Source organism: Rana temporaria, chromosome 5, assembly GCF_905171775.1.
Source record: "Rana temporaria chromosome 5, aRanTem1.1, whole genome shotgun sequence".
In the NCBI taxonomy this organism is placed as follows: domain Eukaryota; kingdom Metazoa; phylum Chordata; class Amphibia; order Anura; family Ranidae; genus Rana; species Rana temporaria.
In genome coordinates, this window is record NC_053493.1 from 386,531,793 (window position 1) to 386,558,871 (window position 27,079).

General features: G+C 44.3%; 1 protein-coding gene across 1 annotated transcript in view; it reads right to left on the reverse strand.

The window, feature by feature from the left end:
• Nucleotides 1–24,669: 24,669 nt before the first annotated feature.
• TNFRSF11B (TNF receptor superfamily member 11b) overlaps nt 24,670–27,079 on the reverse strand; it is a 28,661-nt gene continuing 26,251 nt past the window's right edge. Inside the window, exon 5 of the mRNA XM_040354889.1 lies at nt 24,670–25,340. Coding sequence (XP_040210823.1) covers nt 24,964–25,340 — 377 coding nt within the window. The 3' untranslated portion in view covers nt 24,670–24,963. The remainder of the gene's footprint in view (nt 25,341–27,079) is intronic.

Genomic DNA, 27,079 nt, shown 5'->3' on the forward strand with positions numbered 1-27,079 from the left:
TTCCAAAATGGTAAATATACTGTAGGCCCCGTACACACGACCGAGTTTCTTGGCAGAATTCAGCCAGAAACTCGGTTCAGAGCTGAATTCTGCCGAGAAACCCGGCCGTGTGTACACTTTCGGCCGAGGAAGCCGACGAGGACCTCGGCGAGGAAATAGAGAACATGTTCTCTATTTCCTCGTTGTTCAATGGCAAGTTTCGGCTCGCCGAGATCCTCGGCGGCTTCACAAGGAACTTGACGGGCAAAACGATGTGTTTTGCCCGTCGAGTTCCTCGGACGTGTGTACGGGGCCGTATAATTGTATAATGATTATAAAAGTAAAAAAACATATACTCCCCCCCCCCTATGTTTTCTTTAGGGGGAAATTACATACATAGCGGGGTGTATGCAAAACTCTTCAAGGACTTATCCCTAGGTATAGCGTCAACCTTTTGAGTAATAAATCTCCTTTTTAGTCTATGGTTACTGATTAAGGATGAGCTAAGGTTCAGGTTGAACTCATAATACAGTGGTGCCTGAATCCAAGGGAAACTGTCACATGATAGCAGGCCATGGCCTAATCAGCTGTGCTACCATTGAGTCCCCTGCCCTACTGCCACACTTACTAAAAAGTGTAGGGATGTTGGTGACATCATTAGCCTATAGCCGTATGACCATATTTAGTCAATGACATTGTCCCAATATGGTTATATTAGGTCAACGATGCATCAACATTCCTGTCCTTTTGCTACGTGCGGCCGCAGGGCTGGGAATTTCATGGCGGCAGCTGACTGGGCTGGTGACCTGCTATCATGTGACAGTTTCCCATGGATTCAGCCTGAATTGAGTTTGGCTTTGATTTGTTCTGCGCATTCGCGCCAGATTTATAAAGGGCATGCTGTGCCATTTCTATCTCGGGTTATGCCGTTAAAGGCGGTTCCCGGGTGCATGTGCGGGAGTGACGTCACACGACTCCGGACAGTCACAGAGGGGTGAAGAATGGACGCTTGCTACTGTGATCACAGCATCTCCCTGCAGGGATGTAGTCCCAAGGGAGGGGGCGAGCACGCTGACTAACCCCCATCCTTAATGGCTCGGATGATGGGGGCAAGCTTACCGAGGAGGAACAGGGAATGAGAAATTCAGACAAAGATAAAAAAAAAAAAAAAAAAAGAAGGGAAATCGAAGGAAAAGGTAAGTGAACCAACAATGCACTAGCATAAAGGAACCTATTTAGAAAATAAAAACGAACCTTTACAACCCCTTTAAGATACATTAAGCGTATCGCTTTCACATGCACAGTATATCAGTCTCAGAATGTGTTAATCCAGGCTGATGATGTTATTTCACAAGTGCTATTGCTGCTGTTGATAAGCCTTAGTTGTTTATTACGGGCTAGAAACTTGGCATCACCATGCATTTTAGGCATTTCGAAATTAACTAGATCATTATTTTGATTGTGCAGCTGCCAGGTCAAGCCATATGGGACTGGAAATTTTCTGCTCTTGCAGATGACCAAAAACATCTCCTAAATAATAAAGAAAGCACCCTTCTTAAAGTATCTAGACTTACATTTTCATGTTTGTAAGCAGGGGTTAGTACCCCTTTTCGGGATACCCCTCCCCTGAGTGGACCTTGTGGGTGGGGCAGAGGGTGATGTAAAAAGGCTACCATTAGCAGTGCCGGGGCATGATCATCTAGAGCCCAGGAAAAACATGCCAAACTGTGCCCCCCCCCCCCCAGGATGTATCTATTTCTCCCATTGACCTTAAATATAGGTAGCATTCTTCCACCAATGTAAGAAACACTCTTCCCACTGACCTCAAATGTAAGGAGCATTCTTCTTACTGACGACCAATGTAAGGAACATTCTTCCACTGGCCTCAAATATAAGAAGCATTGTTCCCATCGATCACCAATGTATAGAATATCCTTCCCACTGATCACCAATGTAAGGGACATTCTCCCTACTGATCACCAATGTAAGGGACATTCTCTCCACTGATCACCAATGTAAGGGACATTCTTCCCACTGATCACCAATGTAAGAGGCATTCTTCCCACTGATCACCAATGTAAGGGACATTCTTCCTACTGATCACCAATGTAAGGAGCATTCTTCCCACTGATCACCAATGTAAGGAACGTTCTTCCTACTGATCACCAATGTAAGGGACATTCTTCTCACTGATCATTAAGGTGAAAAAAATTGCCAGGATTGCAGCCCCACTATTGCCAGGAATGCAGGCCCACCATTGCCAGGAATGCAGCCCCACCATTGCCAGGAATGAACTCTAATTTCCAGGATTGCAGCCCCACTATTGCCAGGGTTGCAGCCCCGTCTTTGCCGGGAATGCAGCCCCACCATTGCCAGTATTGCAGCCCCACTATTACCAGGAATGCATTTACCATTGCAGCCTGTCCCAAGTGTCCATCTGCAGCTGTGCCCAAAAATTAAATACTTAGATCCGGATGTCCTGTACTCGGCTCCTCTCGCAGTCCTGCCCCTTGGCCCGGCTCCTATGATGGACATAACACACGTCCAATGGCGGGACTGGGTGGGACTGCGAGCGTAGCCGAGTACACAGTACACTTGGCTCGGGCTATTTCGGCGGCGCTCACTCTCCTCACACACAGCACGGATACGCTGATAAATACGGTATATCATTTGTGGCCCAGGCGATCTGGGAGATCGTCGGGGGCCACAAAAGATGTGTATGTTTAGATAACCAGGCGGGCCGTTCAAAACCGGGCCGCGGGCCGCAATTGGCCCACGGGCCGGACTTTGGACATGCCTGCTTTAGGCTATATTCACACGTGTGCGGTGCGAATTCCAGCTCTGTTATCTCTGCAAAGAGATAAGAGACCTGTTCAGCAGATCATCTCCGTTTTAGCTGCGAATTTGGAGACCTGTGAGAGGGGAGGGGAGGGGAGGGGGGAACTGTATTGAGGAGAATGAGAGAAATCCTGATGAGAAATGAACACATCTGTGAATCAGATGTGTGCCCATAGAAGATAATGGGCCTGAATTTGCACCTGAGCTGGACCGCAATGCCTAGAAAACGCACACGTTTTTTGGGCAATGCGCAGTGCGAATGCATCGCACATATGTGAACCAGCCTCATTAAAATCAATGTATTTTATAATGTTATGCGAATTGGATGCGGTTTGACCCGCACGCCATTTGCATAGGTGTGAACCCGGCCTCAAAGTAGTACATCATTTGGAATAAAAGAAAAGTAGGGGAGGAAAGCACTTCAACCAACCAATCATTGATATGAATTATTTATAGTCCATGTGATGGGGCTGTGGCAGGGATGGGTTCATTGCCTAGATATTTAATATATTTTCCATTTTTTTCCATATCAATAATTTAAAAAAAATCATATTCGAAAGTTGAGAGGAATGGTAAAAGGTGTCTGTTAATTGGTTAATATAACAAATTCTAAAAATCAATAGAGCTTGCTTTTAATTATAATCCGTTTTTCTTTTTCTGTTCCTTTTCTTATATATTCATTCTTTTTCACTGGTCCACCATGCCGTGCTATGCTGGTAGACAACATGATTTAGAAACACTTATAGAAACCACAGTAATCATTTTCTTCCTGTTTACTCACTAATGTTTATTAAATATCTTGCTGATTGTTACTGAATCAGCCTGAACCGAACATACGGACCGGGGACATTTCCTGTCATTGCAACATATTGTAAAGCAATGTAACTTCAGTCTTTTTTTTTTCTTTTATTATTTTTAAGATTTTATAGGAAAAAAATGTAACGGAAGATACACAATGTTGTCAAAAATATTGGGACACCTGCCTTTACACATACATGAACTTTAATGGCACCCCAGTCTTAGGGTTCAATATTAAGTTGGCCCACCCTTGCAGCTATAACAACTTCAACTCTTCTGGGGGGGCTGTCCACAAGGCTTAGGAGTGTGTCTATGGGAATGTTTGACCATTCTTCCAGAAGCACATTTGTGAGGTCAGGCACTGATGTTGCACGAGAAGGCCTGGCTCGCAGTCTCCGCTCTAATTCATCCCAAATATGTTCTATCAGGTTGAGGTCAGGACTGTGCAGGCCAGTCAAGTTCCTCCACCCAAAACTCACTCATCCATGCCATCAGCCCTTACAGTAGTGAGGCCTCAAGAACAGCTACAGAGTCTACCTCAGAAGGGAAGAAGCACCCCCTCAAGTCTTGGAACCCCCCTAGGGAAAGAGAACAATCTCTCCCAGGCTTCAGACTATTTATCACCTCCCCATCCACCCTCTGGATACTCCTCTCCAAGGATTGGCCAGGCCATGATAAATATTGAGGCATGTGAATCTCCCTCTCTATGTTCTGGAAGCTTATTCCAGTGGTAGGGGGAAGTAATTAAACTCCCAGCCAGTGAAACCCTGAACAGACCAGAGAAAACAATCGCTGCTCCATTGACTACAGAAGGAGCCAAAAACGTAATCTGCCTTGCATCCTACGCTAGGTGGGCGCTACACACAAGGTGAGGTGGATGGAAAAAAGCCTTCCTGCCTTGCTATTGTTTTCTGACAGCAGAAACTCCTCCTCTTACAGAATACACTGATCAACGCTGCAGCCGTTGTTTGAATGACAGAATTTGATTGTTAGACTGACTTCTCTCAAGCAGGAATTCCCATAGATAAATCAAAATTCAGTCAGTCCCTGTCAAACTGGTTGAATTTCGATCCATCTATGGGAAAATGTACCCAGTACAGCTATCCGCTTCCATAATCCCCTCACCAGACTGGGAAGTTGATAGTGAGAAGCCCTCCTTTGGCCCCCCTATCCCCCTCCTTATCTACACCCCTGGGCTTACTTTCTTTTCCCATTTATAAAAGTGTGTAGAGTAGCATATTCACCAGGAAGATTTGGCATTTCAAAAAATGATAATGGCGCCTAGAGACAGACACTGGAGGAATCACTTAATCCTCTGCGCAATGCATAAAAAACTCCTCAACAATGGTGGCCTCCAATAATCTCTCATGACAGTGTCCCTTTTAACCACTTGACCACTGGGCACTTAAACCCCCTTCCTAACCAGACCAATTTTCAGCTTTCGGTGCTCTCACAATTTGAATGACAATTACTCCGTCATACAACATTGTGCCCATCTGAATTTTTTGTCCTTTTTTCCCCACAAATAGAGCTTTCTTTTGGTGCTATTTGATCACCTCTGTTTTCTTTTTCTTTTTTGCGCTATAAAAGAAAAAACACTGAAAATTCTGTAAAAAAAAACAAAAAACTAGTTTCTGTCATATTAGCAGGTATTGCGGAGTATTGAGGGGATTGCAGAGTATTGGTGGTATTGCAGAGTATGGGTGGTATTGCAGAGTATGATGGGTATTGCAGAGTATGGGGGGTATTGCAGAGTATTGGTGGTATTGCAGAGTATGGGTGGTATTGCAGAGTATGATGGGTATTGCAGAGTATGGGGGGTATTGCAGAGTATTGGTGGTATTGCAGAGTATTGGTGGTATTGCAGAGTATTGGTGGTATTGCAGAGTATGGGGGGTATTGCAGAGTATTGGTGGTATTGCAGAGTATTGGTGGTATTGCAGAGTATTGGTGGTATTGCAGAGTATGATGGGTATTGCAGAGTATTGGGGGTATTGCAGAGTATGGGGGGTATTGCAGAGTATGGGGGGTATTGCAGAGTATGGGGGGTATTGCAGAGTATGGGGGGGTATTGCAGAGTATTGCGCAGGGAGGGATGACTGGATCTGTGACTGCATTTGTCACAGATCCAGCCCACAGCAGCTGCTGCTGCTTCCGCTCTCCCCCCCCCTCTCCTCTCGCACTGTACCGATCGGTACAGAGAGGGGAGGGAGGAACCGGCGTCATCACATGACGCCGGTTTGTTTACAAGTGATCGCTCCGTCTATCAGCGGCAATTTACCGCGATCTGTGATGCGCCGGGTCTTCTAGACCCGGCGCTCACGGATGATTCTGCGGGCGTGCGAGAGGAGGATTCTGGGAGGACGTCCCAGGGACGTCCTCCCAGAACAACTCGACCGCGCTGTAGACGTCTTTTGTCTATGGCGCGGTGGTTTTGAGAGCTGTGCTGCCATATGATAGTTTTGTGACTAAAGTCACCCTGTAGTTTTCTCCTTGTCTTTACTTTAAATAGGGATACAAGAGTTACAATTAGAGTTGCCAACTGTCTGGGATTCGCCTGGACAGTTCTCGTTTGGAATCATGTGTCTCAGGTCTGTTACAACCCTATAGTGTATACTAAAAAAAAAGAAGAATTTAATGCCCCAATCTCAAACAATGTAAAGTACTTACTTCATTCCTTACCTTTTAAAATATAGCATTCTAATATTGCAAACTACAGACAGTAAAAACTGTTCTAACCCTTTCCCACTCCATCCAAAAAAAAAAAAAACATGCATTCCTTTCTTTTATCCTGAGTAAGGTATTTAAAACAAACTACATTATAGCCACTAGATGGCGCTTCGACAATACGATATGTGTATATAACGCAGAATGTGGGAAGTTTCCTTGGAGTTGTGCGGATTTGTGCTACATTCTGTCAGCAAACTTTTTATACATAGACCCCATAGGTGTGCACACAAGGTGTGCCAGGTGTGCCTAGGCTGTTTAGACCTCTGATATTTCACCAAAGCCCCCTAATGAGGCTCCTAAAAAAAAATGAAAAAAATATTTAAAAAATAAAATTGTAGAAAATAAAATAATAAAAATAAAAACTACTGACACCATCCACTGCTCTACTGACACCAATCTCTGCCCTAATGACACCATCCACTGCTCTACTGACACCAATATCTGCCCTAATGACACCGTCCACTGCCCTACTGACACCAATATCTGCCCTAATGACACTGCCCACTGCTCTGCTGACACCAATACCTGCCCTAATGACACCGTCCACTGCTCTACTGACACCAATATCTGCCCTAATGACACCGTCCACTGCTCTGCTGATACCAATCTCTGCCCTAATGACACTGTCCACTGCTCTACTGACACCAATATCTGCCCTAATGACACCGTCCACTGCCCTACTGACACCAATCTCTGCCCTAATGACACCCTCCACTGCTCTACTGACACCAATATCTGCCCTAATGACACCGTCCACTGCTCTACTGACACCAATATCTGCCCTAATGACACCGTCCAGTGCCCTACTGACACCAATATCTGCCCTAATGACACCGTCCACTGCTCTGCTGATACCAATCTCTGCCCTAATGACACTGTCCACTGCTCTACTGACACCAATATCTGCCCTAATGACACCGTCCACTGCCCTACTGACACCAATCTCTGCCCTAATGACACCCTCCACTGCTCTACTGACACCAATATCTGCCCTAATGACACCGTCCACTGCTCTACTGACACCAATATCTGCCCTAATGACACCGTCCAGTGCCCTACTGACACCAATATCTGCCCTAATGACACCGTCCACTGCTCTACTGACACCAATATCTGTCCTAATGACACCATCCACTGCTCTACTGACACCAATATCTGCCCTAATGACACCGTCCACTGCCCTACTGACACCAATATCTGCCCTAATGACACCGTCCACTGCTCTACTGACACCAATCTCTGCCCTAATGACACCGTCCACTGCTCTACTGACACCAATATCTGCCCTAATGACACCGTCCACTGCCCTACTGACACCAATATCTGCCCTAATGACACCGTCCACTGCCCTACTGACACCAATATCTGCCCTAATGACACCGTCCACTGCTCTACTGACACCAATATCTGCCCTAATGACACCATCCACTGCTCTACTGACACCAATATCTGCCCTAATGACACCGTCCACTGCCCTACTGACACCAATATCTGCCCTAATGACACCGTCCACTGCTCTACTGACACCAATCTCTGCCCTAATGACACCGTCCACTGCTCTACTGACACCAATATCTGCCCTAATGACACCGTCCACTGCCCTACTGACACCAATATCTGCCCTAATGACACCGTCCACTGCCCTACTGACACCAATATCTGCCCTAATGACACCGTCCACTGCTCTACTGACACCAATATCTGCCCTAATGACACCGCCCACTGCTCTACTGACATGGTCAGTATATACACACATGCACACGCACATATGTTTTTGAGCTTTGGGGTGCACACCCTGAGGCAATAGGCTGTGCACACATATGATAGACCCTCATATGTTTAGACTGTCCTCAGTCTTCCGTGTTGAACGATATGCAAAGTAATTTAACAAGGAAGATTTCATGTTTTTTAATGACATTTCGTGAAATCTTGAAAGATAAACCTATCCATTATTTATCTTCTACATGTTAAACATGAAAACACAGAGGGAGCTGTTTATCGATGATGTTTGCTGTTTAATATTATGGCCCAAAGTAAAGGACGAGAAGAAGAGGAGAATTGGCTTGTGGCAACATACTACCCACAGAGGCAAGAAATGATCATTAGACCTGCTATAGATTGATATCTCACCAAGGCTCCCCAACAGTGTTGTAAAAAAAAGTACATAAAAAACAATATAAAAAAATCTAAATAATAAATTGTAAAAAAATATTTTTTAACAATTGTATTAAAAATTTGTTAAAAAAATATAAAATAGAATTAAAACAATTTGTAAAAAAAAACAATAAAAAATATTAAGGGCTTATTCACATTCTTCTGTTCTGTTTTATGTTTGTACCCACTAATAATGATTTTAGTGTATTTTTAGTTAACAATATTGTTTTGATATATTCAGGTGGGAGGAGGGCCCTGCCAGGTAGGCTGTACGGGGCCCCGTGATTTCTAACAACAGCCCTGTATAAGTGCCCTCAGTCCTTACCTTTTACATATCCGAGTCCTCAGTCCCTCCTTTTCAAATCAGAGTCTGCAGACCCTCTCTTTCATATCAGAGTCCTCAGTCCCTCCCTTTCATATAAGAGTCCTCCGACTCTGAGCAGAAATATCAGGCACAGCTTGGCACCCCAGGCAGACCCGACCAGCACTCAAGGGTGCAGCGGGAACCCTTGCTGAAAAATAGATTTGAGTTTACATACACTTTTTTTTTTTTTAATCAAAAAGGTTTTTATTGCTCACACAACAAACAAACAATAGATGCATGACATTTTACACTCAGTATGCAAACAAACATGTCGTCAATAATGCATGTCAACCATCAAATGCACTCCATGAAATCATAGTACACGATCAATACAACATCATAACCAACTGGACACCAATCCCTGAACTCCTGACCCCGACCACACTCCCATCCCTTCTCCCTCCATTCAACCTCCCAAGTAACCAGGCTGGGGACCCTGCGAGTTGTTCCCTGTCCCTACATCCCCCCAAGTAACCTTGCTTGAACTAGCTCCAAGGGGCTCAGCCCCGGTGTTGCGAGCCATGGGTCCCATAGTTTGAAGAATTTTCCTGCGTTACCCCTGTGCTGATAAATGTATTTTTCCATCAATAGTGTCCTACCCATATGTTGTACCCAGATCTTGACCGATGGGGGCTCCCTCGACTTCCAGTGTATGAGAATGAGTTTTCTCGCCTGAAACAAAGCCCTGGCAAACGCCACTCTAGTGACTTCCTCCGCTATCACCCCCTCCAAAACGCCCAACAGGCAACAAAGTGGGTCCAGTGAGACACTGGTCTGGAACACAGAGTTTAGGGTCGCCAGGACCTCTGACCAGTATCTGTGCAGTTTGGGACAACGCCAGAGCAGATGGATCCGATCACCCTGGGCCGCCCTGCACCGTCCACACAGCGGGTCCGGGGCACGACCCATTCTGAAGAGTCTGACCGGAGTGTAGTGCACCTTAAGTAAAATGTAGAGCTGAGATACCCTTTGCGACACATTTAGCGAGCAGGCATTCACCGCCTGTAGGGCTTCCTCCCACAGTTCCCCCTCGATAGGCCCCAAGTCTGTCTCCCACTGTTCTGCCACCCTCATAGGGTGCCCCTCCAGGAATGATGACAGGAGCATGTTGTAGCATTGCGAGATCATGCCCTTGGTATCCTGCGCGTGAAACAACGCGCGGGAAAACCGGTGTGGGGGACTGAACCCACTCAACCGCTGCCCCCTGAGCTCTCACTGCATGCTGCAGCTGTAGGTAGTAGAACTGCATAGTGTGTGGCAGGTTAAATCTGGTTTGCAATTCATTGAAGGGAAGTAGGGCCCCCCCTCTAAAGACATGTTTAAGATGCGTGACCCCAAAGGAGCTCCACCTGTGACCCTGCTCAATTTTAGCCAGCTCCTCATAGGAGTCATTCCCCCAAATAGGACTAAACTCAGTGAACCCGGCTACATCTTGGAGCTGCTTAGCCTTGTTCCACACCTTCTGAACAAGAGCATATGTGGGCATATGCTTATTGGGTTTTTGGAATTTGCAAGCCTCCAGCCCCTCTGGTATCGTGGCTGCCCCCGATCCCCGCAGCATAAGTTTAGCCGCCGGGGCCTCGGGTTGCAATCCATCGGCTCCTATCAAGTGTTGGAGTTGAGCCGCCAGGTAATATATCCAGAGATTGGGTAGAGCTAGCCCTCCCCCCTCTTTCGGGCGCTGCAGCTGTTCTAGTTTAATCCTGGGGGTTTTGGTATGCCACAACAGTTGCCTGAAAAGAGAGTTAACCACTCTGAATATTTTCAGGGTAACTACCATGGGTGTGTTATGCAGGAGATACAGCAATTGAGGCATCAGTATCGTTTTGATAAGGTTAGTTTTACCTGCCAAGGACATTCTTAGTTTATTCCAAATTTGGATTTTATCCCTGAATTTAGACAGTAGGGGGTACACATTTAATTTACAGTAATCCGTTATTGTGGGGGATATCCAGACCCCCAGATACTTAAAAGATGGCACTACGGGCACGGGACACGCAGAGCCACCCCCCGACGCGGGCGCCTCGTCTAGAAACATCAGGGCCGACTTGGTCCAATTAATCGTGAGACCCGAAAAACGGCCAAAGTCTGTAATAATGGCCATGACCTGCTGCAGGGATCCCTCCGCGTCCTCCAAGAAAAGCATGTCATTGGCGTATAGCATGATTTTCTCATGCATGTCACCGTATCTAAGCCCCCGGCCAAGGCAAAAAGCAGGGGGGACAGGGGACATCCCTGTCTGGTCCCCCTGCCCAGAGCAAAAGCCTGAGACATCCTATCCGCCACATACACTTTAATTGCCAAAAAATACTGTAACAGCCACATATACAGGATGAGAAGTAATATTCGAAAGTGAGGTCTGAGGTTATAAGCAGTTCACACGGTATTAGACTGTAGCTCAGTCTGACAAAATCCAATATACTTTAAGAACACACAGGCACATTCAGAAGGTGCTAGAAGACCAAAACATTTTTAGGGACACTGAAGCTTTGGTAACCACAATTTAGGCAAATCACTCTGAGCACCCACTCACAGATGCTCCCAAAGTCACCCACCCCGCAGCTGCACCACCATCTCCATCTGCCCATGAATCTCAGTGAGTGGGTGGCCAGAAATTTTGATGATTTATACTGAGGTTTAAGAAAAGTTCTACACATCTTCTGTAGTATGTTGTGACCGGAGCTGTCACACCAAGTCTTTTCCGAATACTCCTAATGCAGATGGCTAATTTACTAGGCTCTACTTATTTTTAAAGCTTTCCATGCCGTAAAAGGGTTCTGTTTATTTGTAAAGCTTTCTACACATTGAAACAGTTTGTTCCTTGACTTGTGTAGCCAAGGGATTATCTGTATCCCTTTTTAATAATGGTAATGAACAAACAATAATAGTTTGCACATGTGTTTTTTCTGTTTTGTTGCTTTTCTCCACTTGGATGCCTTAAAGCTAAACTCTAGGTACAAAAAGTTTATATACACAGTAAAACCTTGGTTTGAGAGTAACTTTGTTTGAGAGCGTGATGCAAGACAAGCTAAATTTTATAATACATTTTGACTTGATATACAAGCAATGTCTTGATATACAAGTAGTGTCATGTCACAACTGAGTATAAAAGAGAAGAGAGGTGCCTCTAATTGTAGCCATATGGTTACATTTAATTAAGGTACAACATTTAGCAACTTATTTCTACACCTAGACCCCTTTCACACAAGGAGTTTTTCAGGCGGTTTAGCGCTAAATTTAGCGCCTAAATACCGCCTAAAAAAATCCTGCCCCGCAGTCTCAATGTGAAAGCCAGAGGGCTTTCACACTGAGGCGATGCGCTGGCGGGTCCTGCCGGCAGCATCTTTGGAGCGGTGTGTTTACCGCTCCTTCCAATTGAAAACAATGGGACACCGCGGTAATACCGCCGGCAATGCGCCTCTGTAGAGGCGCATTGCCGGCGGTATTAACTAGGGCTGTGGAAATTAAATATTAATTCCTTGATTAATCGTTCATTTTTTTTGATCGATCAAAATTCTTTTGATCTGTACTCACCTCTACGCCGGCTTCTGGGTCTTCAGGGAGTTCCGTCAGAGATCCGGTGACATCATGGACACCGGCGGGGCTTGCCATCTGAAGGGCTCCTTTGCTGTGCTTTTATATCTGCATTCTGGCGGGACCTTACTATCTGCCACACGCAAGGGCTGTTACACTTCCCTCCATTAACCTGGAATTCTACAGCCATCCACTGGGAGTTGTGATAGTTCCCTTCACGGGACATCTACATGCCGATGGACTGATGTTAACTTCTCCTCATCTGGATTCAGCAGTGGTATCATTGTACACATTTTTATACCAGGATCATACTTAGCTACATGTTTTTATGACTGCTTTTGCTACCGTTTGGTTTTACTCGCACCATTTTTACAGTTTATGTAGCTTCATCGATTTTATCTCCAGTGCAATATTTATTTTGTTACCTACTTGAAGACTATAAAAGTTTTAATGCTATTCCCATCGAGCGCTGCCTTTGTGTGTTTTTTGTATCCTGCTATCCATTTTTCCCGTGGTTGGTAGCTGCACTGGGAATCAGCCTGCAAGGAGATCAGCTAAAAGTAGTTGGCTCTGTATGTGCGTTATAATTAATCGAAATTAGTCCATTAATCGATTAAAAAATAATTGATTAATCGAACACGATAATTGTAATCAGTATCAGCCCTAGTATTAACCCTTTTTTGGTCGCTAGCGGGGGTTAAAACTGCACCGCTAGCGGCCGAATACCGCTGCGATTCTGCGGCAATTCCGATGGTATATCGCCGCTAAAAATAGTGGCGCTATACTGCCACCGCACCTCCCGCCCCAGTGTGAAAGGGGCCTAAAAGGCCCCTTTCTTCTCTTTTATACTCTGTAGCTGGATTTTGCTTCTAATCCCCTTGTGGAGGCTTCCATTTGTGGATGGACATTTTATGGTTACACAACCACAAATCACATTGCTATAATCTTTTTATATGGACTGAAGGACTTATGAATAAATGGTTGTGGAACGAATCATTTGAGTTTCCACGGTTTCTTATGGGGAAATTCGCTTTGATATACAATTGCTTTGGATTACAAGCATGTTACTGGAACCAATTATGCTCACAATCCAAGATTTGTACAGTATATACCGTGTCTCACAAAAGTGAGTACACCCCTCACATTTTTGTAAATATTTTATTATATCTTTTCATGTGACAACACTAAAGAAATGACACTTTGCTACAATGTAAAGTAGTGAGTGTACAGCTTGTATAACGGTGTAAATTTGCTGCCCCTCAAAATAACTCAACACGCAGTCATTATTGTCTAAACCGCTGGCAACAAAAGTGAGTACACCCCTAAGTAAAAATGTCCAAATTGGGTCCAAAGTGTCAATATTTTGTGTGGCCACCATTATTTTCCAGCACTGCCTTAACCCTCTTGGGCATGGAGTACACCAGAGCTTCACAGGTTGCCACTGGAGTCCTCTTCCACTCCTCCATGACGACATCACAGAGCTGGTGGATGTTAGGCCTCGTACATACGATCTTTTCCTCGACATAATCCATCAAGAAAAGCTTTTTTGCCGAGGAAAACGGTCGTGTGTATGTTTTTCATCAAGAAAACTGTCGTGGATCTCGACGAGAAAAAAGAGAACATGTTCTCTTTTTTCTCGTCGGAAGTCTCAATTTCCTTATCGTGTTTCTCATCGGGCTGGTTTACGACGAGAAACACGTTTGTGTGTATGCTTAGAAACGCACGCATGCTCAGAATAAAGTATGAGACGGGAGCGGCACCTTCGGTAAACGTAGCATTCATAATGGAGATAGCACATTCGTCAAGCTGTAACTGACTGAAAAGCGCGATTCGTCTCTCAACAAACTTTTACTTAACACGCAGTAACATGATATTAGCAAAAGCAGCCCCAAGGGTGGCGCCAGTGGAATCGAACTTCCCCTTTATAGTGCCGTCGTACGTGTTGTACGTCACCACGTTTGAGAACGACGAGATTTTGTCTTGACAGTGTGTATGCAAAGAAAGCTTGACAAGATTCTCGACAAGCCTGACAAGAAACTCGTGGAGGAAAACAATGTTTCTTTTACGACGAGATTCTCGGTCGTGTGTACGAGGCCTTAGAAACCTTTCGCTCCTCCACCTTCCATTTGAGGATGCCCCACAGGTGCTCAATAGGTTTAGGTCTGGAGACATGCTTGGCCAGTCAATCACCTTTACCCTCATCTTCGGAGGTCATTTTGGTCGTTGTGGTCGTTTTGGAGGTGTGTTTGGGATCCTTATCATGTTGGAAAACTGCCAAGTCTCCGAAGGCAGGGGATCATGCTCTGCCTACACTTTGTATTGTTTTGATAGTCGTCTCATGAGTCCTCTCATGTAGTTGTCATTCATGAGAACTACAAATATTGAACATTATGTGGGACCCTTTGGTGATATCAGGGGCTGCATTTGAGGCCCCCTTTTGCTCATAAGTTGACAATCACTGGCCTAGAGGTTGGTGATAAAGTGTATGTATAGCCAAAATTTTATTTAGCTTTAGCTAGAGTAGGAACAGGTTAATACCTGTATCAGATATTTTTTTTTCTGTGTCCAATTTGGGAGATTTCTCTTCACTTCCTGTCCTTAAAGTGGAGTTCCACCCATAAATATAACATTACATCAGTAGTTTTAAAAAAATGTCATTAGTCCTTTACGAATTTTTTTTTTTTTTTTAGATGCCTTCAAAGTGTTGTTGCTAGGCAGAATAGTTAATCTTCCCACTTCCTGCACCTAGGTGCTTAATGCTTCCTAACCTCCACTGCACAGACTCCTGGGAATGTAGTGGGTGTAACTTTCCAGGAGTCTGTGCATTCCCCAGTCTCAAAGAATCATGTGACTTGGACAGCACAGGTGCTGAAACCTGATCTGACACTGCTTGTGCCGCACTGAGCATGTGCAAGGCTGAAATCCAGGAAGTCATACAGTCTGGCTTCATGATGCCCACACTTAAGATGGCCCCAGTCAATTTCTATTTTATAAAGTGTCTAAATGCTGTAACAACCTAACAAAACGGACCTTAGTTTACAGACTAACTTTACTAGAATACATTAAGCTTGTGTATTACAGGGGTATTTATATTTAAAAAGTGAAATTGTGGCCGGAACTCCGCTTTAAGACACAACAGGAAATGAAAGAAAAAATCTCTATATAGTGAACAAATTCCTATCGTGGAGAGTTGATATAGGAACAGGTGCTCCCATCGAAGAATTGTCCCTTGCCTCTTTATCTGGTTACAGCACCAATATTTTGTATTTTCCCCCATATTTTTTCTTTGTGACTCTAGGACAAATAGAAGAGCGTATCACCCCAATACACAAACGGCAAAAGACACTTGACAAATATTTTACTCTTGCCATTTAAACTTTTGCTTTTTATGAAACACATATGTGTGGTGACAAAGAGGGTGAACTTTAAAGTGGGAGTAAACCCCAATGTATGAATTTACCTATAGGAAAGCCTATAATGAGGCTTACCTATAGGTACTGTAAATATCTCCTAAACGTGCGTCATCTAGGAGATATTTACTTTAGATGCAGCTGGTAACGTCACTGGCGCATGCGCTTTGAAGGAAAGGCATACCAGTGCCGTTCCTTCAGAGCCGTGTCGTCAACGTCAACTACCGCGCACAGGGGTAACGTCAACACCAGCTCGGCCATTCATGTCGTCGAAGCCCACGAACCTGGAAAGAAGACCGGGTGAAGATGGAGGCACCTTCAGCGGTGAAAGTGCGCCGCTGGAGGGCTTTGGTTTCAGGTAAATCTGTCATAATGTGCTAGTATGCAATGCATACTAGCACTTTTTGACCTAAATTGCCCAAGGCCTGATTTTTTTTTGTGGATGGAAAGAGTTTTTTTGTGGGTGGAAAGAGTTTTTTTGTGGGTGGAAAGAGGTTAAGGTTTGGGTAAAATAGCAATAAGACAAAAAAAGCTAAGGCACAAGCATTTTATAAACAGTAAACAGTAACACAGTCTGTATTTTTTAATATAAAACATTCCACAACATGAGACATGCATTTTATTTGGAAATCTACAGAACAGCTTATTTTTTTAAATTAAATAATATCATAATATTAACATATTTAAACAGACAGTGCTATTGACCACTAGACGTAAAATGCAAATGCAATATCAAAAAGCTTTTCATGACATTAAAAAAATAATATATGATAATGAAAGTTTTCTGGAGCTTATAAGAACTAAGGATATGTGAGGTAATGGTATTATGAAGGGTACAGTTTTCCCTCTGCACACAAGATGGGTCTGGCAGGGAAGCCTTTAAGGCACTTAAAGACTGAGGCCTCGTACACACGACCGAGTTTCTCGGCAAAAACCAGCAAGCCTGCCTGAAAAACTCCCAGACAGCAGTCCTGTCTTGTTGCTGGGATGTGAAAACTGTTGGAAATTCACTGAGCAGTAAAGCAGTGAAACAGTGTTTGCACCCTAGCAACAAGGAAGAAAAGCTATACCTCAAATCCAGGGCCGGCCCCCTTCTTCACCCCTCGCCCCCTGGTCACCTAAAAATACACAAAGAGATCACAGGGGTGGGGAGCGGAGAGCGCTGGGGGCTTGAGAGCACTGGGGGGGGGGAGCCAAAAAAACAGGGGTGGAGAGCACAGAGGGGGGCGGGGAACAGGGTTGGAGTGCACTGGGGGGGGCAGGGGTGGAGAGCACAGAGGGGGGCGGGGAACAGGGTTGGAGTGCACTGGGGGGGGGACAGGGGTGGAGAGCACAGAGGGGGGCGGGGAACAGGGTTGGAGTGCACTGGGGGGGGGACAGGGGTGGAGAGCACTGGGGGGGGGCAGGGGTGGAGAGCTGTATAGAGGAATATAGAAAGCTAATTTCCTCTGTATGCAGCCCCCTGCCAAATCTGGTCCTACTATTCAGGCACATAGGGCAGACTGTACGGCGGGCATGATCTTCTGTGTATCATCACTGAGCTGTCTGGCCTGCCTTGGTCTGTGTTTGGCGGTGACGCTGTAACGCGGTCCCGCCCCCCTAGACCGGCTTGTGTGATAGGCTGAATGCTGATTCTATCTACTTTCACATGAGCCAGTCTAGAGGGCGGGACCGTGTTACAGCGTCACTGCCGAACACAGACCCTGGCAGCCAGCTCCGTGATGATACACAGGAGCAAGAGAGAGGGGACAGGGAGAACTGCAGCTGGTCACAGGACAGGCAGCCTACCGGGAAATCTCCTGATATCTCGGTAGGCCAGTCTGGCCCTGCTGACTGCGACTCACATTCTGCGAGCTGTGATGGCCTCACGGCGCCCCTGTTGCCCATGGCGCCCTGTGCGGCCGCACAGCTCGCACACCCCAAAGGCCGGCCCTGCTCAAATCCCTAGCAACAAGACAGGACATGGAGATTGCTGACTGTAAGTTTTTCTGCCAGGTTTCTGGGGAAGGAGGGACCCAAATGTACTACAGGTACTATCACTATATAACTATTTTTTTTTTTACAAAGCTGCAAAGTTTTTTTGAATACCCACCCCTTGACTGCATAGGCTATTTTTTTTTTTTTTTTTATGGAAAAGATGAGCTTGGCCTTTAGGAATGAAAAATGTACTAACAACATTTCTTGTTGCCCATAGCAACCAGTCAGGAGCCATCTTTAATTTCTGCACAACAGAGATAAGAAATAAATGAGGATTTTAAATTTTAACTATGGACAACAAAAAAATATCTTCAGTTTTAGGCATGTTAGGTGCATAAAACAAGAAGAAAGTGTAGTACTTTTTAAATATAACTATTAAAGCTAATGAGATAAAGTCCTGTGAATGTCAACTGGTGTCTCCAGTATTACATATTGGAGTGTATTTACTATAGGCAAACAGGCTGTTCACTTTGTAAAATAATTTTCCCTTAGTTTAGTGAATGCGGTGAATACCCAATCACGTGCAAGGAAAAAATAAATTAAATTAATAATTGCAATTGGATGATGCAATTCATTGTCTACTCTCTAAATTGGCCCCAGTATGGGTATGTATGGATGATGTGATTTAGGGACCTTAGATTGTAAGCTCCTTGAAGGCAGGGACTGATGTAAATGTACAATATACTGTATATGTAAAGCACTACATAAAATTGTTGGTGTTATATAAGTGTCTGTAATTAATAATAATAAATTAACCACTTCAGCTCCAGAAGAATTTACCCCCTTTCTGACCAGAACACTTTTTGCAATTCGGCATGGCGTCGATTTCACTGACAATTGCGCAGTCATGCGACGTGGTACCCAAACAAAATTGACGTCCTTTTTTTCCCACAAATGGAGCTTTCTTTTGGTGTTTTTTGATCACCTCTGCGGTTTTTAATTTCTAAACAAAAAAAGGGCGACAATTTTGAAAAAAAAGCTATATTTTTTAACTTTTGCTATAATAAATATCCCCAAAAATTTAAAAAAAAAACTAATTTCTTTCTCAGTTTAGGCCGATATGTATTCTACATATTTTTGGTAAAAAAAATCGCAATAATCGTATGTTGATTGGTTTGCGCAAAAGTTATAGCGTCTACAAACTAGGGGTTAGATTTATGGCATTTTTAGTATTATTATATATTTTTTAGTAATGGCGGCAATTTAGCGATTTTTATCATGACTGCAACATTATGGCGGACACATCGGACACTATTTTGGAACCATTCACATTTATACAGCGATCAGTGCTATAAAAATGCACTGATTACTGAGTAAATGACACTTGCAGGAAAGGGGTTAAACACTAGGGGGCGATGAAGGGGTTAAGTGTGTCCTAGGGAGTGATTCTAACTGGGCTACAAGTGCCATGACAGTGATTACTGCTCCCGATGACAGGGAACAGTAGATCACTGTTATGTCACTAGGCAGAACAGGGAAATGCCTTGTTTACATAGGCATCTCCCTGTTCAGCAGCTCCGTGACACAATCTCGGGACACCAGCGGACATCGGGTCCCGCGGGCACGGTCAGGGAGCACGCGGCAGGCGCGCGTGCAACCGCACATCGGCAAATTCAAAGCAACGTACAGGTACATTGCTTTGCGCAGCTGTGTCATTCTGCCGACGTATATCGTTGTTAGGGGGTCGGCAAAAAAAAAAAGTTTAAAACTAAGGGGAAAAATCCCTTGCAAAGTGAACAGCCTATTTGCCTTTAAAAAGTTTGTATTCAACACTTAATTTTAGAATGAATAGACTTTTCCGAACAAAAAAACACATTCTCTGTTTGAAATTGATTTGTTCACGAAAAGAAATTTAGATCGAAAAACAAACATCGGCTTGACCCCACTAACCTTTAGAAAATCAAACACATGTTCTTAAAATTTAAATGCAATTCTACTAGTGTATGCCCAGCTTTAGTTTAGCGAATGTGGTAAAAAATACACTTCACAATGAATGCATAATCATGTGCACAAAAAAGAAAAACATTTTTTTGCTTGCACTTGAATGGATAATGGAAGTCAGCAGAGCTTCATCACATTCATTAAGCTAAGTAAAAGTTCCCTAAAAATGACAGTAAAATGTCAACAATCTGTTTGTCTGTAGTCAATGAAACCCAATGGCTCACTGGAATGTGTGTCTGTTTTTAATAATATCAATTCATTAATAAGTTGTATGGTCATTAGTGAATACAGGCTCTGTCCACCCGGAGTCTCTCCATTTCTGTATGTAACATTCTGTTGATGCCCCTGTATATCCAGGAACTGTTCAGAAGTGGAGAAAATCAGAAGCTGGAGCACATCTTGGAAGTTGTCCAGGGGAGGACTTGCAATCAGAGAAACTTGAGATGGGCACCATAAAAGTAAGGAGTATTTTTATGAACCACTAATTTATCCTCAACCTTCCCTTTTTATTTTAAGGGAACCTATATTTAGGTTTATATGATTTTTTAACCATTTTACATATTTTTTACTATATATAAATATATTAGGGCTGTTACTGATTAAAATTTTCGTGTTCGATTAATCGTTTTTTTTTTAATCGATTAATCGGCTAATTTAGAATTATTATAACTGTAATGTCCACACATCTCCCCCAGTAATGTCCACACCAGAATAGAAAGTACACTCACAGAAGGCAGCAGACGATGACAACAGCGCGCCGCTAATAGGCCGCCGCCGGGTGTACCAAGATGGCGGCAGCTCCGGAGCTAGGCCGAAGCCGCGGCCTTTCCTATGGGCGAGACCGCGGAACTCAATCCGCGGATCTCGTAACTCGATCAAAGAAATTAACGACTAATCGAGGAATTAATTCCTTAATTTCCGCAGCCCTAAAATATATGCAACCCTTTTCACGTATATATATATATATATATATATATATATATATATATATATATATATATATATATATATATATATATATAGTATTACCTTGGATTGTGAGTAACATGGTTTACGAGCATTTTGCAAAACAAGCAATTTTCTTTTTAATCCTGGCTCGATTTGCGAGCATTGTCTCGCAAGACGCGCAGGATTCAAGCCTCTGGGGTGTGCAGTACCACATTTGGCCAGAGGTACGGGGCGTCTGTGACACTCTGAGACGCTGGGAGACCACTCAGAGATGCTCGGAGACACTCCGTTGCCAAGTGTCTCTGAGTGTTTCCAAGTGTCTCCGGTGCCCCCGCACCTCTGGCCACATTCGGTACTGCATACATCAGCAGTGGCACTGGAACGCATTATCTGAGTTTCCATTGATTCCTATGGGGAAACTCGCTTTTATATACGAGTGCTTTGGATTACAAAGCACTCGTATCCCCAAAGTATTTTCTGGACCAAGTTAATTTAATATAATAAATACAAAAAGAGGGAAAAACAGAAGACTAAGCAAAAACAACACAGTTATAAATACATACAAATACATATAACAAAAGTAAAAGAAGACAACTGACAATAATATTCTAAAATGTTGGAGCTCATTTATAAAAAGAGAAGTGGAGATGTTATTGGAAACAATCAATAATATCTCAGCCCATTGCCGATGCACTTTTAGGGTCCAGGCACATTGGACTGCTTCTAGAGGAGTTTAGCATTTTGCTGTAGAAGCAGATCAATGTTATCCTATGAGAGTTATTTACTAAAGGCAAATCCACTTTGCACTACAAGTGCAAACTACAAGGACATGCAAGGAAAAAAAAACCCAGCATTTTAGCTTGCACATGATTGGATGATAAAATCAGCAGAGCTTCCACTCATTTCAGATCTACCCCTCAGATTTGCAGCGACTGCACTTCCAAGTGCACTTTCCACTTGTAGTTCAAAGTGGATTTGCCTTTCGTAAATAACCCCCTATGTGTCCATGGACATTAGGATGTTTAGAAGTATCTTTTAAATTTTCAAAATTCGACGCGGGAACGACGTCCATACTTAACATTGAGTACGCCTCATATAGCAGGGGTAGCTTTACGCCGAAAAAGCCTTACGGAAACGACGTAAAAAAATGCGCCGGCCGGACGTACGTTTGTGGATTCGCGTATCTAGCTAATTTGCATACTCAACGCAGAATTCGACGGAAGCGCCACCTAGCGGCCAGCGTAAATATGCACCTTAGATCCGACGGCGTACTAAGACGTACGCCAGTCGGATCTAGCCCAGCTTCAGGCTGATCTTGTTTTGTGGATACAAAACAAAGATACGCCGGAGCAAAATAGAAGTTACGCGGCGTATCAATAGATACGCCGTCGTAACTTCTTCGTGGATCTGCCCCTATATGATTATTTTTTCTGCAAAAAACTGTCAGTGTGCATTTAACCTAAATTAAGAATGCATTTTTTTTGTTCATTTGCTAGGGGCAACATTACAATTTTCTCCTTTGACCCTGTCGTAACTGTCAACCTACAACTTGACACTCTATTTATAGCTAATAAGGGGGGTCCTAAAATATGTACCTATGCTGAAGAAGCTATTGTATCAGGCGCCTAAGACAGTTGGTCACATGAACAAACGTCTGCTTTTGGTCATGTGGTAAGAGTCAGAATGGAGAATCAAAGTTGTTGAATATGCAACTACGCCTAAAACCTCGTACACACGTTCGGACTTCCATCCAAATTTTCCGTGGATTTTGGTCCGAAGGGCGTTGGCCGTGAACTTGTTCTGCATACATATGGCACAACATTTTCTGCCAACATTTACCAAACCATGTGGTTTTTCAGCTCTTTACCGCCACCCTTTGGGCAACTTCTGCTATTGTTGTCTGATGTTTAGCATTGGTTCGGAGCATGCGTGTTTGTATACTCTGCCCCCAGTTACATCAATGACCTAGTCTCTAAATACCAACCTAATCGTTCTCTCTATTCTTCTCAAGACCTCCTACTCTCTAGCTCTCTTATTACCTGCTCCCATGCTCGTCTCCAGGACTTTTCCAGAGCCTGTCCAAGCCTATGGAACTCCTTACCCCAATCTATCCGTCTATCTCCTTCTCTATTAGCTTTTAGAGGATCCCTGAAAACCCTCCTCTTCAGAGAAGCCTACGCTACCCACACCTAACAACTGTACTTTCATTTGAGTCCATCTGATCATCCCCCACAGCTAACTATCCTTTGTTCCACTTGACCCTCCCTTCTAGATTGTAAGCTTTAATGGGCAGGGCCCTCTGATCCCTCCTGTATTGATTTGTATTGTGACTGTACTGTCTTCCCTGATGTAAAGCGCTGCATAAACTCTTGGTGCTATATACCGTATTTATCGGCGTATACCGTGCACTTTTTTGCCCTGAAAATCAGGGAAAAATCGTGGGTGCGCGATATACGCCGATACCCGCTTCCGGCGCCGAGTTTGAACCACTGCGCCGGCATATACCGAGCGCAGTACACTCGGGTATAGTCGGGCAGGCTCGGCTCCTCTCGGGGTCATGTCCTGTGCGTCCTGTACGCCCTTTACGCGAGAGGAGCAGAGCCTGCCCAACTATACCCGAGTGTACTGCGCTCGGTATATGCCGGCGCAGTGGTTCAAACTCAGCGCGGGGATCGAGCGGGGAGGACACCACGATGGCCGCAGAAGGACGCCAGACCTGACGAGGAGGACACCACCGAAGCCACAGACGGACACCGGACCCCGACGAGGCCGCCGCGCAAGACACCAAAACTTTAAGTACTAAAATGTTTTCGTTTACAGGAATGTGGGTCCACATTAGGGGTGCTCACTGTACGCCGGAGCGCGCAATACCCCGATAAATAAGGTAAATCCTGTATAATAATAATAATATTGGATTTCAGTTGGACGGACTTGCGTACACACGATCGGATAAACAGATTCATTGCCCAACAGTTGGTGAGCATGAACAGCCAACTTTTGTTGTCGTTAATTCAGTCAATAATTGTCTGATGGAGCATACACACGGTCGGAAGCAAGTCCGTCAGACAATTATGGTCATAAAGTTGGATCGTGTGTACGAGGCTTAAATCTTACTTCCCCAATGGTTGATATCTTGTGAAGAAATGCCAACATTTGGTCACACTACTGGCCACTCTAGAAACAATCGTTTCTTTGGGATAGGTAGGTATTTCAGGGATTTTATCATTATTGCCACTCTAGAAACAATAGTTTCTGTGGGATAGGTAGTGTGACAGGAAGTCAGGTAAATCTGTGGGTGTTGTCCCAGACGGGACATACATTTCTGCCTTGTTAGACAATACACCAATCATTATTAGGCGTCGGCTGCGAGAAATAGCCAGGAAGGCTAAGGGCCGTTAGAAGACTCCAGCTGTTCAGAGTGAGGCAATTAAAGGCCTCTATAAGAAGTCCAGAGGGTTACCACTAATTGGCTGCATCATCCTGAGTCTGTGTGAGTAGGAGAGCAGTGCCAGAAAGCCTTATGTGAAGGTGAGGAGAGGATTGATTTTTCTGTGTGAACAAAATCAAAAGACTATTGTTTGTGCTGTATGACCAGCACTGTCTACCCAGCAGTAGGCTGTGTTACACTTCATAGATAGGTTCCTGTGTGGAAGGTAGACGCCCAGAGGATTTATTTTATTTTTGATTTTGGTTATGCTGTTTGGATGCTTGCAATTGTTTTCCAGCAAGATGGAAAAATAAACCAAAAACTTTGTTTTCAACTGTTGTCGACTGCCAGTCTGTATAAATTCAATGTGTGGTGAGCCCATCCAAGGGGTCACACACCCCGCTACCGAGCTAACCCCTCACAGTAGGTATTTCGGGGATTTTATCATTATTGCTACTCTAGAAACAATTGTTTCTGTGGGATAGGTAGGTATTTCGGGGATTTTATCATTATTGAGTACTTTTATACTTTTGTGTATATAATTTGGCAGGAGGCCCAGGACAGAGTGGTTAGATAGAACTGTTTTAATCCACTTTACTAAAGCATATATTATAAAAAAATACTTTCAAAAATATTCATAAATAAAGCTTATACAGAAGGTACCAGAATAAGTCTCCAGTTTCATCATGATGGACCTCATAACAATTGCTTGAAAGAAAAGAGTCTATATTGCCTACATCAACCAGTCAGCTTCTTGGGGGGAAAAAAATAAAGGTAGGCTCTGCTATTTTCCTTTAAGCCATGAGGTTCAATGATCGGTAGATAGCTTGAAATGGTCCATTGGTGAGTTACCTGCTCACCAGTCATAATAACGAATCTGATTTGCCAAGATGAGATTGTGTGCCATTGATCTGTAGAATGATTTTTTCAAACAGTCTGTACATATTAACACCGTTCAGAAACCGCTCCAGTTTCTTCACAGGCTTTCTTAACATTTTAGGTAGCTTGCTGGTTGTTAGCTGTTTGAGGCCTTCAATGGTGTCTCCTCCATTTTTGTCTCTCCACAAGCTAAGCAGCTTCAGTATTTGCTTTGGTCGGTCACATGACTTCAGGGTGTTTTCTATATCCTCCTTTTTTATTGGTTTGCCCGGCAAACTGTGCATCAATGCAGTGAGATGTTTTGTAGTCAATGGTAAATGCCTAATTTGCTTCAGGACTCCTGTTTCACAGTCTTTAATATCTGCAAATGAAGAAAGTGTAAGGTAAGTTCCTGTAATATGAAACACTAGAGGGCAATTATAAAATTACAAAAGATTGGACAGACCCTGCACATTTTTTTTTTTTAACAGTATGTATATTTTTTGCTAAAGGGCTAGAACCTCGGATTACAAGCATAATCCGTTCCAGGAGAATGCTCATAATCCAAAATATTCGCATATCAAAGAGAGTTTCCACATTGAAGTCAACGGAAACGAAAATAATTTGTTCCACATTGACTTCAATGGTATGCGGTCAGAGGTGGGGGGGGGGGGGGGGCACCGGAGAGCCTCAGGAAAACACGAAAAGGTGTGACCTTGGCAAACCTTGGAAAGGCTTGGGAACACTGGGCCAGATTCTCGTACATTTGCGGCGGCGCAACGTAACACGTTTACGTTACACCGCCGCAAGTTTTCAGTGTAAGTGCCTGATCCACAAAGCACTTACCTGTAAACTTGCGGCGGTGTATCGTAAACACGTATGGCGCAAGCCCGCCCATTTCAAATGGGGCGTGTACCATTTAAATTAGGCGCGCTCCCGCGCCGGACGTACTGCGCATGCTCAGTTTAGAAATTCCCGCCGTGCTTTGCGCGATGTGACGTCATTTTTTAGAACGGCGACGTGCGTAGCGTCCATTCGTATTCCCGGACATCTTACGCCAAAACAAAAAAAAAATTGAAATTCGACCCGGGAACGACGACCATACTTTAACATGGCTCGACTAAAGTTAAGCCATGTTAAAGCAGGTGTAAATTTGCGACAGGAAAAAATTACTAGCAACGATGTAACGAACGCGAAAACCGTCGTGGATCACCGTAAATGCTCATTAGCATACCCGACGCAGGAAAACGACGCGAACTCCACCCAGCGGCGGCCAAGGTACTGCATCCTAAGATCCGACGGTGTAAGTCAATTACACCTGTCGGATCTAAGGGCTATCTATGCGGAACTGATTCTATGAATCAGTCGCATAGATACTCTGAGAGATACGACGGCGTATCAGAGATACGCCGTCGTATCTCTTCTGTGAATCTGGCCCAGAATATTTCCGAGTCTTCCCGACCATTTCCGAACTGCGCTGTTCGGCTCCGCTTGGCTCCCGCCCCTCCACCTCAGGCCAAACGCAGTACTGCACACCGCTTTGGCTTGAATCCTGCTCATTTTGCAGGACAACACTCGCAAACCGAGTTAGGATTTAAAAAAATACAGTGCTTATATTGCAAAACGCTCGCTAACCGCGTTACCTGCAATCCGAGGTTCCACTGTATTATAATATATATCTTTAGTTTATGATAATTCCTTGTACAGAGAGTCCCCGCGTTACGAAAATCCGACATGCAAACAAATCCTACTTACGAAAGGGAGGCTGCATGGCCACTTTTCGACGGTGGGAACATTCGACAGAACCTTTTCGACGGCGGGCACATTCGACGGGACCTTTTCGATAGCGGGCACATTTGACGGGACCTTTTCGCTGGTGGGCACATTCGACGGGACCTTTTCGCTGGTGGGCACATTCGACGGAACCTTTTCGACGGCGGGCACATTCGACGGGACCTTTTTCGACGGCGGGTACATTCGACGGAACCTTTTCGGAGGCAGGCGCATTCGACAGAACCTTTTTGAAGGCAGGCACATTCAACGGAACATCGGAAAAGGACGTATCTGCCGTTCTATGCATGTACGGCCACTTTTCAATGGCGGGCACATTCGATGGAACAT